This window comes from Peromyscus maniculatus, chromosome X (genome assembly GCF_049852395.1).
Source record: "Peromyscus maniculatus bairdii isolate BWxNUB_F1_BW_parent chromosome X, HU_Pman_BW_mat_3.1, whole genome shotgun sequence".
Classification (NCBI taxonomy): domain Eukaryota; kingdom Metazoa; phylum Chordata; class Mammalia; order Rodentia; family Cricetidae; genus Peromyscus; species Peromyscus maniculatus.
Genome location: NC_134875.1, coordinates 75225918 through 75243844, shown reverse-complemented (window position 1 = coordinate 75243844; position 17927 = coordinate 75225918). Strand labels below are relative to the sequence as shown.

Below are 17927 nucleotides of genomic sequence, written 5' to 3'. Positions count from 1 at the left end.
CCCTCCCATTAACTCCCCACCAATCCATTAGCAACTAGTCTATGATATACTTTGTTTAACGGTATGCTGTTTTTTTATGTTTCATTTTATGTATTTAAGTCTACATTTCTAAGTTATGCCAAACTCCAGGAGACTGGAGAATATATTCCTTTTTTGTTGCCTCAAAGCCCATCTAGTTTTGAATGCATAGGTGGTCAAGTGGTAGTTTTAATCTTTTATATTTGAAAATGCCTTTTAAGCTATAAAGTCCTTTTTCAACCAGTTTATTTTATCCCCACGATCAGGGTGATAGGCTTCCAGAGGAGGTATCCTTATCACCATTTTATAGATTAAGGAACTGAAGCTTAAATAATTTAAGTTTTGAAAAATCCTTACCTTGAGGTTCCAGTTATTTCTTCCTACATGCTCCTCCCTAAAGTTCCATGCAATTCTGCCCCAGGTGCACATGGTTTCACAGTATTAGGAAGTGATCGAGAGTCGAAGGTTAACTGAAATTGGGACTCCATCTACACAGCTATGGGGAAGTCATCCATGCTTGAGTAAGAACTTTCAGGAATGCAGCTGTTTTTTGTGATTACTCATGCTCCTATAAGTTACCCTTCTCCCATGTGCTGATAATTATCTTTTGTCAAGTTGACACAAACTAGAGTCACTTGAGAAGAGGGAGCCTCAGTTGAAGGAATGCTTCCAATAAATTGGCTTGTGGACATATCTGTGGGACATTCTCTACACTGATAGTTGATATGGGATGGCCTAGCCCAATGGGGGCAATGCCATGCCTAAACAGGTACCCCTGGACTGTATAAGAAAGCAGGCTGAGAAAGAAATGGAGAGCAAGTCAGTAATCCTTGTTCCTCCATGGCTTCTGCTTTCAGTTTCTGCTTCCAGGTTCTTGTCTCGAGTTCCTACTCTCACTTGCCTTCATGATGGACTGTAAGTTGTAAGATGGAATAACACCCCACCAGTCTGAATTTCTTCATGGTGGTTATCACAGTGACAGAAAGCGAATGAGGATACCCAAGATCTTGTAAGTAAGCCCAATAAATCAAGGTACACATGGATGGAATTGTTAGTTTGGTCTGTTATTGGTGCCTTATTTGGGGTCAGTAGACACTTGTTCACATCTCCCCATGGAGATTCATTCAACAGCACACATGCCAACACTCCTCATATTCCTAGCCCATAGAAAATTCTTTGATTTTCTTTTTTATCTGTTTTGGAGACAGAGATTAACCTTGTAGCTAGGGTGTCCTGAAACTATGGACAAGCTGGGTTCAAACATGAAACAAGCCTCCTGCACCAGCCTCCAGTACTGAGATACAGGCATGAGATACCACCATGCTTAGTGTTCCAATGCTTGTTGATATATATATATATATATATATATATATATATATATATATGTATCAGTGTATGATTTCTTATTGGAGAAATGATAGGTTGTTGGATAACTTGGGATAACTTTTGCAATTTAGGGATTTTCCATAATCAAAAATTTCATCCCCTTCTACTAAAAATGTTTGCATCATTAAAAAAAAGAGGAAACAAGAATAAAGCTTAGATTATTTGCAGCATTAGTTCTTGGGTACTAGTTTTACTGCATTTCAAATGACATTGTCTTGGTTAAAAGTATTCTAAATTTAAAGCACCTGAACTCTCTTTTTCCTTTCTGGTTTTTAGTGATCATTTGTATTCAACTAGATCAATGTTTATTTTGAATGAACTTGGGGTTTCTTAACCTTTTGTTATTGTTTTTCCAATTAAGATGTCTGATAATTATCTGAAAATAGAAGACACAAAAGTCATGAGGTTGAATAAGAATGAATCCTTTAAAATATTTAATTTGTCCAGAGCCTCTTTTATGTTTAGAAAAATAGCTCCGTGTGCACTAATCAGTTTTTGCAAGTGATCCTTTCCTCTGACCTACTGCACCAGAGGGGTTGTACAATTCTTCATATAGGGTTGAAGTATTTGAAATGATATGCTGTACGAAAGAACACATTGAGAAAGCAAAAATGTGTGTTTATGAATAAACTAGGAGATCATGTAAACAGCAAACATGCAGTTAGAAAAACACTGATGCAGATTCCCGTGAGAAATAAGCTATGCTTAAACAAAGTATGTTATTCTGTTTTAGAACCAGTAATAACTGGGTAAAATTTACTCAGCAGGAAACATAACAAGTATAACAAAACAGCTGCCTCCAGTTTCTGTAGGCCCTCTAAAACCTTAGTTTGAGAAATTCACCATCATTTGCACATGCATTAAATCAGAGACTAACATTCGATACAGTGAAATGAAATTTTGAAGAAATAGCTTTTCTACAGTGAGTCTGATTCATGCAATTTTATCAAATGTGTATCGAGTCCTATAGATAATAGGGCAGTAAAAGTGGATGGAATATGTTCCATGGCATTAATACTTCACTCAATGCAAAGCAAGGAGCCCATTTACCCTGGTCCTCCAGCTGTTCCTTGGTAAAGAGAATACTGAAGGCTCTCTAAGAAAAACCTGTGCTAGTCAGAATCTATATGTAGATGAAACTTTGGAATTGTGTTTAAACCCATCTATACCCAGGGCCAGATTCTTAGATCATAGTTGTCCTTTATTTCCTTCAATCTCTCCTCTCTCTATTTTCGGAAAGCAGTAATAATGGTATTGGCTAACATCCTAAATATTTTCTGTGTATGAGGCTTTTGCTAAGCACTACATGACAGGTTATCACATTCTCATTACTACTTACATACTATCGTTATTCTGTCTGCTTTACAGACAGGTCAAACAACTTATCACATCTCTGCATTTAAAAAATATTTACAAAAGCTTCTCAGTTTCAAGAGGTCCCATTGATTGATTGTTTGTCTCAGTGTCTGTGCTACTGGTGTTATATTTAGGAAGTGATCTCCTATGCCAATGCATTCAAGACTACTTCCTATTTCTCTTCTAGCAGGTTCAGAGTAGCTGGATTTATGTTGAGGTCTTTGATCCACTTGGACTTAAGTTTTGTGCACGGTGACAGATATGGATCTATTTGCAGCCTTCTACACGTTGATATCCAGTTATGCCAGCACCATTTGTTGAAGATGCTTTCTTTTTTCCATTGTACACTTTTGGCTTCTTTGTCAAAAATTATATGTCCATAGGTGTGTGGGTTAATGTCAGGGTCTTCAATTCGATTCCATTGGTCCACATGTCGGTTTTTATGCCAATACCAAGCTGTTTTTATTACTGTAGCTCTATAGTAGAGCTTGAAGTCAGGGATTGTGATGCCTCCAGAAGTTGTTTTATTGTACAGGTTTCTTTTAGCTATCCTGGGTTTTTTGTTTTTCCATATGAAGTTGAGTATTATTCTTTCCAGGTCTGTGAAGAATTGTGTTGGTATTTTGATGGGGATTGCATTGAATCTGCAAATTGCACTCATAGGAAGATGCTAGATGTGAAACAAGGATGACTGGACTGCTACTCACATCACCAGTGAGGCTACCTGGAAAACGGGACCCCCAAAAAAGACACGGAGAAATGGACGAGATCTACATGAACAGCCTTGTCATGAGTGGGAACAATGAAGGGCCACGGTCGAGGGAAAGAGAGTGGGAGATCCCAGCTGGATCAAGAAAAGAGAGGGAGAACAAGGAATAGGAGACCATGGTAAATGAAGACCACATGAGAAGGGAAGGAAGCAGAGAGCTAGGGAGGCCCATGGAGATCCACAAAGATACCCCCGCAAAAGACTGCTGGCAATGGTCGAGAGACGGCAGGAACTGACCTACTCTGGTGATGGGATGGCCAGACACCCTGATAGTTGTGCCATAAACCCCATCCAAGGACTGAGGGATCTGGATGCAGACATCCACGGCTGGGCCCCTGGTGGAGCACTGGGAGTCTAATTAGTGAGAAAGAAGAGGGTTTATATGAGCGAGAATAGTTGAAGCCAAGGTTGCATAAAGCACAGGGACAAATAACCAAATGAATAGAAGCACAGGATCTATGAACCAAAGGCTGAGGGGCCCCCAACTGGATCAGGCCCCCTGAATGGGTGAGACAGTCATTTGGCTTGATCTGTTTGGGAGGCAGCTGTGCGTTGGTGCCGGGTCCTGGGCTCATTGCATGAGTTGGCTGTTTGAATCCTGGGACTTATGCAGGGACACTTGGCTCGGTCTGGGAGGGGGGGAATGGACCTGGCTGGACTGAGTCTACCAGGTCGATCCCGGTCCTCGGGGGAGACCTTGATCTGGAGGAGGTGGGAATGGGGGGTGGGCTGGGGGGAGGGGGAGGGGGGCGAGAAGGGGAGAACAGGGGAATCTGTGGCTATTATGTTGAACTGAATGATGTTGTAAAATAAAAAAAAAATATTTATTTTTAAAGATTTATTATGTATACGTATATGAGCTTTTGTGAATTAATGTGCACCACACACACATAGGAGCTTACAACAGTTAGACAGTGTTAGAGCCCCTGGAACTAGACTTACAGATGGTTGTGGGACATCATGTGAGTGCTAGGAACTGAATTGAGGTCCTCTGCAAGAACAGCAAGTACTCTTAACTGCTTAGCCATCTCTCTAACCTCTTATATTGTTTTAAATTGTGGGTATATGTTTGGGAATGCGTACATGTGTGTACAGTTGCCCACAGAGTACAAAGAGCTTATCAGATCTCCTACAGCTAGAGTTATAGATAGTTATAATCCATCCAGTGTGGGTGCTGGAACAAAATCCCAGTCTTCTGCAAGAGTGGTACATGCTCTTAACTGCTGAGCCACCTCTCAAGTCCTACACCCTCGCATCTTAATTCCTATACTATTTAATCCAAACATTTACTCAATTTTATCTCTCAAGCATGATACACACTGTTGGTTCAGCATCTTGAATTCCTCTTGCCTCTGCACACCACTCACTTACTGTAATCTATTACAATGATTCTATCAAGACTTTTTAGGGGTTCTTTATTTAATTGTCTTTAGTTTTAATCACTAACCACCTCAACTATCAATCTCTCAGAACCCTGGCCCTTGATTCAAATAGTGTAAAGGATGCAGTTAATTAAATCAATATGATTATATGAGTGAATGCCTGATAGGCACCTTTACCTTTTGTTAGAGATGACTGCATTATCACAAACTATCCCCAATAAATGACAACTAATAAACTTCCCACAGAAGTATGGAGTAGAATACATAAGAGAGCCTTCTCAACATCCAGTATTTTATTGATTGAAGTACATGGAAGACTGACTATATTGCCTGTTGATCCTATGTGATTAGTGACAGACTAACAGGATTCTGAATAAAAATACATTATGACCCTAAAACGTTATACTAGAGGGACTTTTTTTTTCTTGTATAAAAAATTATCTAAATGACATTCAAAGCTGTGCCCTAGGTGTTAGAGCTGTGAGCTGTACATTTTAGGCTAACAAGCAATACTGACACAATGTCCAACATTATTGGAGGCATGGACAGAAATAGCCGCTTAATAGCTTGAAATAATAAGTATTTCTAAAGGTAAAATCACACTTTGTCTCTTTATCCCTACAATTTCTATTACATTTGAGCTGGGCATGGTTATGTTCCTATAATCCCAGAATTTGAGAGAACAAAATATGAAGGTTGCTACAAGTTTGAGGTTGGCCAGGACAACAAAGCAAGATTCTGTCTCAAAACCAAAACAGCTGAGGAGATGGCTCAGCAGTTAAGAGTACCTGCTGCTCCTTCACAGGACTTGGATTTGACAAGCACCTACATGGTAGTTCACAACCACCTACTAACACCAGTTTCCGAAGAAAAGACACCTTCTGTCCTCTGTGAGTATCAGGCACGCATGCACTACACTGAAAGACACACAGGCAAAACACTTGTACACATAGAATAAAAATTAGAAACGAAACGACTTTTTTAAGTAAAAAGATACTAACAAAAATTGTAAAACTCCTTTAGCTTCAAAGAATATGAAATATATCACTCAGTCTTTTGAACATGTTTAACCACGAATTTGTCTTTTAAAGAGACATGGTTTTCCTTCATTTTTTGTGAAATCAAAGAATTCTACCACATCTTCAGTTAATTCTTTTGCACATCTTGGAAGGACCCAAGTCATGTGAAGTGCATGCTTGTATGTGCTATTTCTCCTTGCAACAGTTTTGAAAATTTATCAGCTGAGAAGGAAAGCTGTGTAGGTACTGCTTGAAACTCACACTTTGCCCTCCTTTTTCACTCCATTAGTTATGCAACATAAAGAGTTTTAATTGGTATCAGGCTTTGACAAAGGAATCATAGGTGTATTTCATCCAAATGAAAAGCATGCCAAATTAGTGTCAAAGGGAGGCAACACAAGGTAGGTGCCATATCGGTACTTAACAAAAGTCTGCAAAACTATCCTGTTTGTTTGTTTCTTTATACTACAGCAGTGTATTTGGTTGTCTTACCATTTAAGCATGCTACTGGGGACAAACCTCTTGCTTGTCATAAAATATTCACTTCATCCATTGTTTCTGGCATTTTCTAGCTTTGTACTTACCTCCATAAAACTCATTAGAATGATATACACATGAGCTTAAGATTTTAACCAAATTTTCACTTGAACATTCTATGATCCCCAAACATCTTATATTTCTCTCCTTATCAGAACCTCATTTGAAGGCAGAAATAATACACGTTTAAGAGGAAAAGCACAACGCCAAGAAAAATGAACTCTAAGAGAGGTCTGTTAGTTGGAAATCATTTATTGCCTCTATAAAAGTTTAAATAAAAACTCTACAAAAATTCACTTTACAATCTGATATGGTTTTAAAGAGATAATATGCTTCAGAGGTAGTACCAGTAAAATGGGATGCAAGATTTCTAGAAGGGGTTACTCAGTAAGTTAATGCAAAATAAAATTTCAATGAGGAGCAATATATACCCAGTATACAATTTAATGGAACAATCATAATTATATTAGCATGAAAATATCCCTTTCTTCTTTCCCCCCTTGGCAAATCTGTCCTTAATAAAGGCTTGTTTCTGTCAGCTGCAGATTCACAAGTTACTAGGCTGTTTCATTAGAGCATTACAAAGCATAGCTTGGTGAAGGGCATGGCACAGTGCTGTCTGTCAAGCTTAACACAACTACAAAAAGAATCTAACTACCATTTAGATAAAATGGCAATGGTAACTCTTCAAAGAACAATACCTTTTTATTAATTTTGGGGACTTGAATGAAAATAAAGTTTGTTAAAAGGGCACAGCATTCCTGGTATTTCATCACTACCTCCTGGATAAAAGGCAGCAGTTAAAGTTTTCAGGATTTCGTTCTAAGAAGAGGGGCTGAACACCCCTACACACACACACACACACACACACACACACACACACACACACATACACACACACACACACACACAAATGAAACAAGTCATTTTTATCTCCCAGTGTCTCTTTATATGTACCACTTAGCTTTTCTCTTACAAACTGATAAGACTGCATAAAATAGGGTCCTAAAAGATGTTTCTGTCTTTGGAGAACTGAACTCTAGGTCACTTTTGAGGTCTCTGTATTAACGGTGTACTGAAGAGAGGATGTGACTGGGCCAGAGCCTTTTTTTCTCCAACAGTAACAAACATTTCTATCGCTGATTACAGTTGCAGTGTAAAAGTCCTGTTGATAGCTGACCTTACAACAAAACATCCCCAGGTTCCCAAAACAGGCCAATTTTCTTTTAACATTTTCTTTGCATGTGTTAATTTTCCTATTCTCCAAGGCAACTGCAATTCTCATTTTCTTGTAACTAATTTTAGCTTGGCTGAATGAGGAAGGTGCCTTCTTTTTGTTGTTGTTGTTGTTTCAGGGTTTGTTTTTAACTCACATTTTAGAAGGTGAGTGCTCTCAGGTATACATTATATGCTAAGTAATTGCTTGGTATCCTAAGCGTAAACATTTAAATGCAGTTAAGTAGGAAAAAAAATTCCCATTTACTTTTGCTTCTCTGAACAATACTTCTGATAGTGTAATATGCTATAATATTGTCAAAGCTCTAAAGAAAAAATACTAGTTAGTTAATTTTCACTATCATCCACAGATGTCTTCATGAAAACAGTCATGTTTCTTGTTTAAAAAAACTCAAAACCAAATCCAGTACTTATATATGAAAAATATGTTTCCATTATAGTAGTTTCATATTTGTCCTCCTGAAGTGCTTGGGATTGAAGCTGGGTCCTTGTGCAAATGCCAAGCTAGTTCCCCATTTTTATAATGTTTTTTTTTTAGTATTTGATCTTCTTTGAGTTCTGTGCTATGTATTCAATCAGCCAAAGTATAAATGCTTTTGCATTGATGCAAATGTTTCCTTTGGGTCTGACTATAGAACATCCCCACAAATATTTTTAAATGTTTTAATTCCTGTGTTCATAAAAGATATAATTATGTGACTGAAAGAAAAATGCCAGGATAAAGGTAGTCCTAAGTAGACTGTTAGGACATATACCTTCTATGTTTATGAAACTTTAGGAATAAAGGTACAATTTATGTGTCTTCCCAAAATTATAGATGTAAGATTCCTTCTAAGAATCACATCTATTAGAACTCGTAAATAAATTACAACTGCTAGTTGAAACCTTTAATTAATATCCCTGAAAACATTACCAGGAAACATTTCTTTGTATTTTGGAGCCCAGCTTTCCTCCGTCTACCCAATGTGAGTTACCAGTATGTACCATTGTACCCAGCTGAAATAATCCTTTTTGTAATCCACAGATTGATATGAAGTCCACTGTGTGACACAGTGTCTTTTCTGTAGCAAGAGCTCCACGAATGCTTTCTTTTATTTAGTGACAAATTTTTAAGGTGTGAAAAATAAAATTGTGTTACAGCACACAAGAAAGACTCAGCTGTACTTACGCTGCAGTGAAGACTGACTAGGAAGAGTTTAAAGATAAACTGAACCATATTGAAGAAGACTGTAGCAGAGATTTGAGACTAGAAATTTGTTTAGACCAGTGGTACAATGGTAGCAGTCTGACCCAAGAAATTTGTTCATACTAAAAGAAGTAGAACCTAGGCATGGTGAAACACATCTGTCATCCTAGCTTTTGGGAAACAGAGGCAAGAACAGCAGGATTCAACATCATCCTGAGCTGTATTGGGAATTAAAGGCCAGCCTGGGCTACAGGAGACCTTGTCTTAATCCTCAATATCATAAAGAAATGGTTTCTGTATATGTTGTCTATAGTGGGGACTCTTTAACTCATGGAGAACTTTATGTGACTGAAAAACTTAATTGGAATGTTTGAGGTTCTGTTGCTCAATGGTCTTTCCCCTGAATGGAATTTGATTTGTCAGCAAGGAATACCAAAAGTTGTTTGCAAAGAACCACATGACCGTCAGCTAAAGGGCATGAAGCTGACTGCTGAAATAATTCTGCTGACAAAGAAGCCATACAAGCTGTGTGGCAGCAATATAAAATCAAATAGTTAATAAACTGAACGACCATCAATGAACTTTACTTGTACGTATCGGGGAAAAGGGACCTTTCCAAGTTAAAGGCATTTGTGACTGCCTTTCTGCATTCATAAATTGGTATCAGTGAATTCTGAGAACAGAATCATCCACAGTTATAAAACTTAAAAATATCTGAAGCTTGACAACTAACGCAGTTATCTAGCTGCTTCACTCATCTTTTAAGATTAGATAATAATTTAATCATGTAATTTAGTTTCACACAACCAAGTCACAAATATATGACAATGTGAGATTAGGGAGAAACTAGTATTTTCCCATCTATGAACCTTAGTATTCCCATCTGGTATTCTGGAAGGGAAGATCTGCAAAGAGATGTCTATAGTGTTCTGCCATCTGGTACCTACTAATAGTAACTGGGTATCATGCCCATTTTAGGTGTGTATTCATAGAATAGCATCCAGGAAATTCAGAGGACTTTAATTACAATCAAAGTAGTTTAACTCTTTTTTGATATTGTTGTTGGCCGATGGCTCTGTTCAGGCCTCATATGGAAATGAGGTAAATTTTGTGGCAAACTTGTATGACTAGAATAAAAAAGAAAACAAATATCAGTGGCATATTTTGAGTTCCTGTTTTACAAAATTTAAGATGTGAAAAAAATATTATGAAAATGTTGGTAAACTTGAAGTATTTGTGCAATATTTTGTCTAACTCAATTATATAAATGTACTATATAGTACAATGTTAATCGCCTTTAATCCCAGCACTTGGGAGGCAGAGCCAGGTGGATCTCTGTGAGTTTGAGGCCAGCCTGGTCCACAGAGCGAGATCAGGACAGGCACCAAAACTACACAGAGAAACCCTGTCACAAAAAAGTAGAATGTTAATCATTAATACTTATCATTTGTAGTATACAAGAATTGAGATTAAAACTGTCTTTTATAAAGTACTATTTTTGTGTACTTAAATGTTTGGCTTTTACTTGGTTAATTTGCTTTCCAGAGTATTTTTCCCTATCCCTAGTTTTGGAGTTAGACAGAAGAATACCAATAACATACAATTACATCCTAGTAACCGCTTCAATTTCTAACCATTATCTTAGGTCAAATTCTCATAGGAGCTGAAAATAAGTCCTAGGATTCATCTAAGTTAAATACACACTTAGGTTTGTTTTTAATTTTCGGCCCACTTTCCTGAGTGAAAATGTTCATGGATGATAGGAAAATGAAAGAAGAAGAAAGATGTAATGGCTACAAAAAGAAAGCCAATCAAGCTTTAGCAACTTTGTAATGTTGAATATGCTTACTCTTTTTTTGTCTCTGGTTAAAACTACTACTAAGATTCTTCTTAAAGAATAAGCAAAAAATCAGATATAGTAGATTTCATGGCCGAGTTGCTTAAAATTAAATATAATTTTTTCTAGGATTTTATATAAGTTAAAAAACCATTTCACTTATTTTTACATTTTCCATGCATTTTTTTATTGTAGCCGCTATATCTTGTCCTTCCATCACTGCATATGCCTGTTTTAACAGTATGTATTTCCAGTTAAAGATTATTGGGGAAAATATAGTTATCTTAAAATGCACACCTGTTATGCATCCAACAGAATACATTATATCCCCCATCCAAATCACAAACTGTCTGAGGCATTTTTCTCTGATAAAGAAGACACACTGAATGAGGTATCATCGGGATCCAGTGAGGCATGACTGAAATCCATCTCTTCTAATTCAGGAGGTAAATCTGACAGCAGTGCCTTATCAGAAAAAGAATCAATTATTTTGGGTTAGTATGCAGAAAGATTTTTTTCTCCAATTTTATGTTAATAGTTGTAATTCTCTTGTTTTAATTTACTCTTATGGATTTAAAGAAAGAAACAATTCTTTTGAAGGATCTTACACATTTCCCTATCTAAAACAGTAAGTTTTCATGTAATGCTAGGAAAGAACAAAATATTAGATGTCAAGTATGTGGATTAGGTAGAGTAGAATCTTATACAAAGGGGAAATCAGAGGAAAATGAGTATCTCTCCTGATGAGTCTAGTCGCATTCTGAGTGACATGGTTATAGACATAAGCAACTATTCCAAACCAAGGATTTTTAACCAAGGGCTTTTCAGTGGTTGAGGTAAGTAGTTTTCATACTAGTTTTCTGCTCACTGCTCAAGGGCTTTAAAATTTCATTCTTTAATTAAAATAGTCATGCTTTAAGGAAACTCACATTTCAACTAAGACTTATCTTGTTCTTTGTTAAAAGAATGAATTTAGCAGTTAGGGGAGAAACTCGTCTATTTTACCTTAGATAAAACTTTAACAATTTGAAAAGACCATGTGGGGTTTTGTTTGTTTGTTTCCTTTCCCTACACTATGTCCATACAGGTGGTTAAGCACCCAGTAGGGCCTGTTCAATACAGAATTATGGCTGCTGTTATAATGTATCTGCTCATTTCTTTGTTGGAACAATTGAGATATGCCAACATCTTTGAGCTACGTTTGACCATGTTCTAATTGTTTCATCTGTATTTGTAGAACATGTATCTATGCTAGAGAAATAAATAATCAAGTTCTATGTGGTTGACAGTGCCCGTGCCATTTAACTATAACAATTAAATTTCTCCTATTCTTCCATCCCCCGTGTTGCAGCTTGAACCCAGGATCTCATTTACTTTGAAAAAAAAAAAAAACACTTTGACAATGATTCACATCTACAGCCTCAATGTTTTTTATTATATGTTCCTCATCAGTAACAACTATTTTCAAGGTCTGACCAAGTGCCATTTTTTCCCCAAGAGATCATTAACACTTTCCCCAAATACACGGTCAGTGTCTGTAATACTTATTCTAGGCTCTAAGATGTGAATGTAAAATTGATAATCATTCTTATCCTCCTTGCAGAGTGGAGAAATTGAAGTTTAAGAAAGGCAATCGATCTGGCTAGGATCACACAGTGAATTATCAGGGGAGGAAAGACTATAACTAATGACTTAGAGCAATGTTGGCAACATTATCTGGATGTTAAAATGGCTATTATTGATTGAAAAAAGACAACCTTTAGGTAATCCAATGTTTCAGTCAGAAAGTACCATACATATTTTTTAAACCCTGGACTTGTTTATATGGGCAAAATATTTCATAGATCATTTATCTCATTCAACTTACCCATGTCAAGATTAATGAAAGAAATACTGTATATTTTTTAAAATAAGAAAGTAATGACAAATGTTTCTATTTTACTAGGTGTAATATAATCTATTTCCAGAAATAAACTTCTGAATATTTCAAAGCTTAAACATTATTAGTTTAAGATTTAACCTGGATTACTTTTGTACATCACTACTAGTATCATATATGTAATTGTATGTATAATTCATTAGTTTTCTGTTTTAGAGGTAGAGTCCAGGCTCTACACATGACCTTCCTGCCTTATATTTCCAAATGTTTACAGGTGTGTGTCACTACTGTATTTATGCCTGGAGAAAATATTTTGAAAATCATTTTACTCAATCTTGAGTATGAAGAAAATTACAGATTCTATTTAAGCTGCTGATTCTATAGGCTGTGGCATTTAGTATCATTTTTGTATCATTTTCTATTTCAGCCCACACTGTGTTCATTTGTTACTTCAGTAGTCCTTTAGCAGAAGAAAACTAGAAAAGGAAAAACAAAATGCATGTTAGTTACTTTTCTTATTTGTTGGTAATCTTTGGGAAAGAACCAAAGCAAAGCTGAAGTTAGAACTAGATATTCAGTCTATGAGATATTTGCAGTCAAATGATAGGAGATTTTTCAGATAAGAAAAACATTCTAATTTAGCCTAAAGTTGGAGCTGTGTGTGTGTGTGTGTGTGTGTGTGTGTGTGTGTGTGTGTGTGTGTGTGTGTGTGTGTGGTGTGTGTGTTCTATAGTTATTTGAAATCCATGAAACTATTGGGATTACTTTCAATACCATCACTCTTATTCATTTAAAAATCTATTTTAGGTTCTTATAGATCAAACATATTTTAATTTTGCTGTGCTTTGCTTGCTTGTTTAAGATAAGTTCTTAGTTTATGGTCAAGGCTGAACTCAAACTCACAACAGTTCCAATACTTAAACTTCCCTAGTGCTGGAGTGGTGGCATACACCACCATGCCTGGCTCATAAACACATTTTCATTATGCCTTGGAATGTGCAAACCATGCATAATGAAGCAATACACTTAAATAAAGCTATCCAAGGCAACTAAAGGCTTTTGTATTGTGATCTCTGTGTATGGCCAGAGTTGAAAGACTAAAATTCAGAAATGTGGACAAACAATATTCATGCTGGCTTTAGTCCCATGAGGGGACCCTCCTAGTTTAAATGTGGTTCATTATATCAGTTAAATATATAAAGACTATTTGAAAGAAAAGAGAATTATGGGATATTCAGACATTAACCTTTTCCCAGGAAGTGTCTGGGATGGACTATATATGCACTATCTTTTTGGAGTATAAGACATCAGTGAGTTTACTTTTGACATTTTTTCCTGAATGAAATCTTCTAAAACTATTGACTCAATTATAGTTACCTACATCTCATACTACTCACATAAAACTTTTCTGATAAGGAGTTAGCATGGTGATAAATAACATAGCAGTAAATTTGGCATCATTTAGTGTTAAATGTAATATTTTTATATAATTAGGCTTAAACGAATACTTGTAAAACCCTCAGGTTTTTCTTGAGGCTATATGTATATATAGAAAAACCTGAAGGGTCCAATGCAATTTGGAAGGAATCTATAAACAAATACCCATAGCAAAAAACAAAAGGCATTTCATTTTTGGAGTGGAGGACTCAAAAATATTTACTTACATTACAAAATGTGATACACCTATGGTCACAAAAAAATTCACAAAGTAATTTCATGCTTTCTTAGTGCAAAGCAACATATTTTAGAAGAGACTGTCCCAACATTTGTGAACTCCAGAAGCTGCCAGTGGGTAAATAAATAAATGCCCACATTTTACTTATGAAAAAGTTCCCCAACTATGCTATCTAGTTATGGATTGGGATAGCTCCATCTCTACAAAATTTTTGAGGAATTTCTTTAAAATTAATTTTAAAATTTGGTTTTCTCTACTTAAAGGCTATCCTGAAATTAAGAAAATATTATAATCAGCTATTTTGACTTTGTACTCTAGTACCATACAAAAAAATCTGAATATATATTCTTAAGAAAACTATGTTTAAAAAGATCATAAAATAACCATTTGCTCCATGAAATTCCAAGCCAGAATGGAGACTACAAATGAAGAGATATGAAGAATCCAAATATGACATGCCATTTGTCAACTTGACACATTGTGGCTTACTGGTCTCTCATGGGACTTACCTGCTGCTGTTCCTTATCATCAGTTTTCATAGCCAGAATCAAGTTTCTAACAAAAGTCTGGAGCTTAAAGTACTTCTGCTTTTGAATCTCTAGCTCATTTTCAATGAATCTGACTTCTTCGTTCTAAAGGAGAAAACACCAAACAATAAAATTACGCAATGTAAATTCAAGCCTGTATATATCTGATGAACAATAAAACTAAAAAGCAATTAGAGTATAGGAACAATATAGAAAACACAATTTAACCATAAAGGAATATAAAACACCGAAGGAATTATCCTAGTATTCAAGGGTGCCTTTTAAATAAATCATCAATAGAAGATAATTTGCAGATAGATTCTAGGAAGAGAGAAAAACAAGAAAGACTCATCTTCTTGGAAGCACCTTTCCTATATCAAACTTCATTAGCATTTGTATTAGGATTAAGAATAGAGTCCAGTTAAACACAAGAGCAATAGAAAATGCATTAATATTCAGGGTATTATTTACAAGTCAAATTCTAAAATCTTAAAAGTTATTTTGTACCAAGTAGGGACTGAAATTACTAAATTTTTTAAGTATACACTTAATTAATGTAAAATTTAAAATAATAAAATCTTTATGAGACAATGAGAGGTGGAGGCAGGAAGATCAGAAGTTCAAATACAGCCTTGACCATATAGTGAGTTTGAAGCTACATGGAGACTCTGTCTCAAATGAACCAACAAAAACAAAAACAAACAAACAAAGGATTGAAGGGATAATTAGAAACATGCTCTAACGTAAGACACAAACCACATACTGAAAGAAAACCTACTCTAATTCATATAAAACACAAAAGTGTATTGAAATTTATGAAATTTAAAACTAGCAACAGACTAAAATGTGGGCAAAAATATTCAGACATTTCATGAAAAAAGTTATATATTCAAATACTTAACATAATTTTCATTAAGGAAATGCAAATGAAAACCACAGTGAGTTACTACTACCAGCTTGCTACATTCACTAATGTTAAAGTAATTGACAAAATATAGTTGCTGATGAGAATATGGAGCAATTAAAAGTCTCATAATAAGGTGACTTTCAAAAATATTTTGACTGTCATAAAATTCAATGTTCTTTCTTAGTAATCCAATTTTTAGTTATTTACTTAAAAACAGTGAAAACACACAAATTTTCTTCATAACTTTATTCATAATAGCCCCCATAAGAAAGTAGTTGAGGCTTTCATCTCAAATAGTTGAGGTTTGAATCTGAAATGGCTGTCACAGGCTCCTATTTAAATACTTGGTATCTGTCTGGTGGTGCTTTTCAGAAGCTTGTGAAACCTTTATGAGCTAGAGCTGCTAGATGATGTGAGTCACTGGAGGCCTCCATGTGTTACAGCTTCCTGTCTTCTATCTGCTTGTGGATAATAGATACAATGTGACCAAGTCCCTCACACTTCTGTCATCATTCCTTCCCTGCCCTAACAGAATGCATTCCTTTAAACTCGGAGGGTTCCAAAACAAAACTTGTCCTTAAATTGCTTCTTGTCTGGTATTTGATTACAGCAATGAGAAAAGTAATTAATCCACAAATGAATAAACAATTTGTCAAAATCATTTAATTGTTAAATTTAAGAGGTGAAGTTCACTGTATGGACTTTTTTTTCCTGCTTGGAAGTTATATAATTGATTAAATAAGAGTATACATAATATTTCAAATAACAATAACAACATTAATAAAATTTAAGATGGATATTGTGGTACATTCCTATTAATACTAGCACTTAAGAGTTTGAAGCCAGCCTGGGATACATACTGAGACCCTGACTCAAATCCTAACCAAACAAAAGAAACTTAATTCATTTCATCTACCAGAAGCTTTGTACCATTTGGCCATCAATCATCTCCCAATCCTCTCATGATGCAGCCATGGATGGACACTATTCTATCCTCTGTTGCTTGAGTTCAACTGTTTTAGATTCCAAATATCAGTGAGAAAATGTCACTTATCTTTCTGTACCTAGCTAATTTCACTTAGCATAATTTTTGTTCTCAAATTCTATTTATGCTTTCACAAATGGCAAATAATTACTTTTGTTTAATAGTATATGTGCAGAATATTGTAAATAATGTGCATTCTACAATCTTTGAAAAGGCAAAATTTAAATTTCTTACCATAGGAAATAAGTATTTGAAGTGATGGATATGTTAATTAGCTTGATTTAATTATTTTTCATTATATTCATAAATCATATCATAACCTTGTATCTCATGAATATATAAAGCTATAATTTGTCAATTTACAATTAAAATATAAATTATGAAAAAATAAAAATAAATAAATAAAACCAAATAAATTATCAATAAGCCTCCTTGACAAAAACTGTAGAAATAGACAGAATATTCTTTCTAGCTGGAAACCTGGTCTCAGAGTACAGCAGGACTTTGAGCAACATTTGTTCAAAAAGCTTCCTAAAACATATTAAAATTAGTTGATTGTATGGGTATTTTAGAATTTCGGTCAAGTGGATGTTGTGGTATTAATCATATCCAATCTGTGAACATGTTTACTATATCACTTATTAGCTCAGTTTAAATCTTAATTTATGTGATGACACTGCTTCCTTCCAGACCACTTAATAAGTGAAACATCTGTCCAAGCTAAATTTCTACTCAGTCACTAACACAACTAAGTTAAAAGTAAGCATTCTAAAGAAATTCAACATGCTTCTGCAATGATATATGGTTTTGCAAATTCTAAACCTTTGCTTTTATTAGAAGTCATTGACAGAGAAATAATATTAGTAAAATGTTGACCAGAAAATGATTTTCTCGTGTTTTGTTTGGTTCATATTTGATGCACATATATGTGGTATATGTATGTGTGGGATGTGTATGCACATATGCATATGTGGGGGTTTCTCTGTCATTGTGTGTGTGTGTGTGTGTGTGTGTGTGTGTGTGTGTGTAAGTCAGAGGTTGATATTAAGTATTTTCTTCAGTTTCTCTCCAACTTATTTTCTGAAACAGGGTCTCTTACTGAATCTCAAGCCCACTTGTGGTGATATATTGTTTGTAATCTAGGAAATAAAGCTTGCCTGAAGATCAGAGGACAGAGCTAGCCACAGAGTTAGCCACAGAGGTCAGGCAGCGGTGGCACACACCTTTA

The 17927-nt window shown here is 35.4% G+C and overlaps 1 protein-coding gene across 4 annotated transcripts in view; it reads right to left on the bottom strand.

Annotated features, from left to right (window-relative positions):
* Positions 1–9893: 9893 nt before the first annotated feature.
* Hdx (highly divergent homeobox) overlaps positions 9894–17927 on the bottom strand; it is a 112115-nt gene continuing 104081 nt past the window's right edge. For 2 of the 4 annotated variants that reach the window (XM_015990246.3, XM_076561682.1), the window contains 3 exons: positions 14790–14912; positions 11024–11191; positions 9894–10016 (listed from right to left, as the gene is read on the bottom strand). In XM_015990246.3, coding sequence (XP_015845732.1) covers positions 11066–11191; positions 14790–14912 — 249 coding nt within the window. In that variant the 3' untranslated portion in view covers positions 9894–10016; positions 11024–11065. Of the gene's footprint in view, positions 10017–10925; positions 11192–12951; positions 13082–14789; positions 14913–17927 lie in introns of those variants that run through there. The other 2 variants (XM_076561680.1, XM_076561681.1) reach the window with 2 other exon arrangements.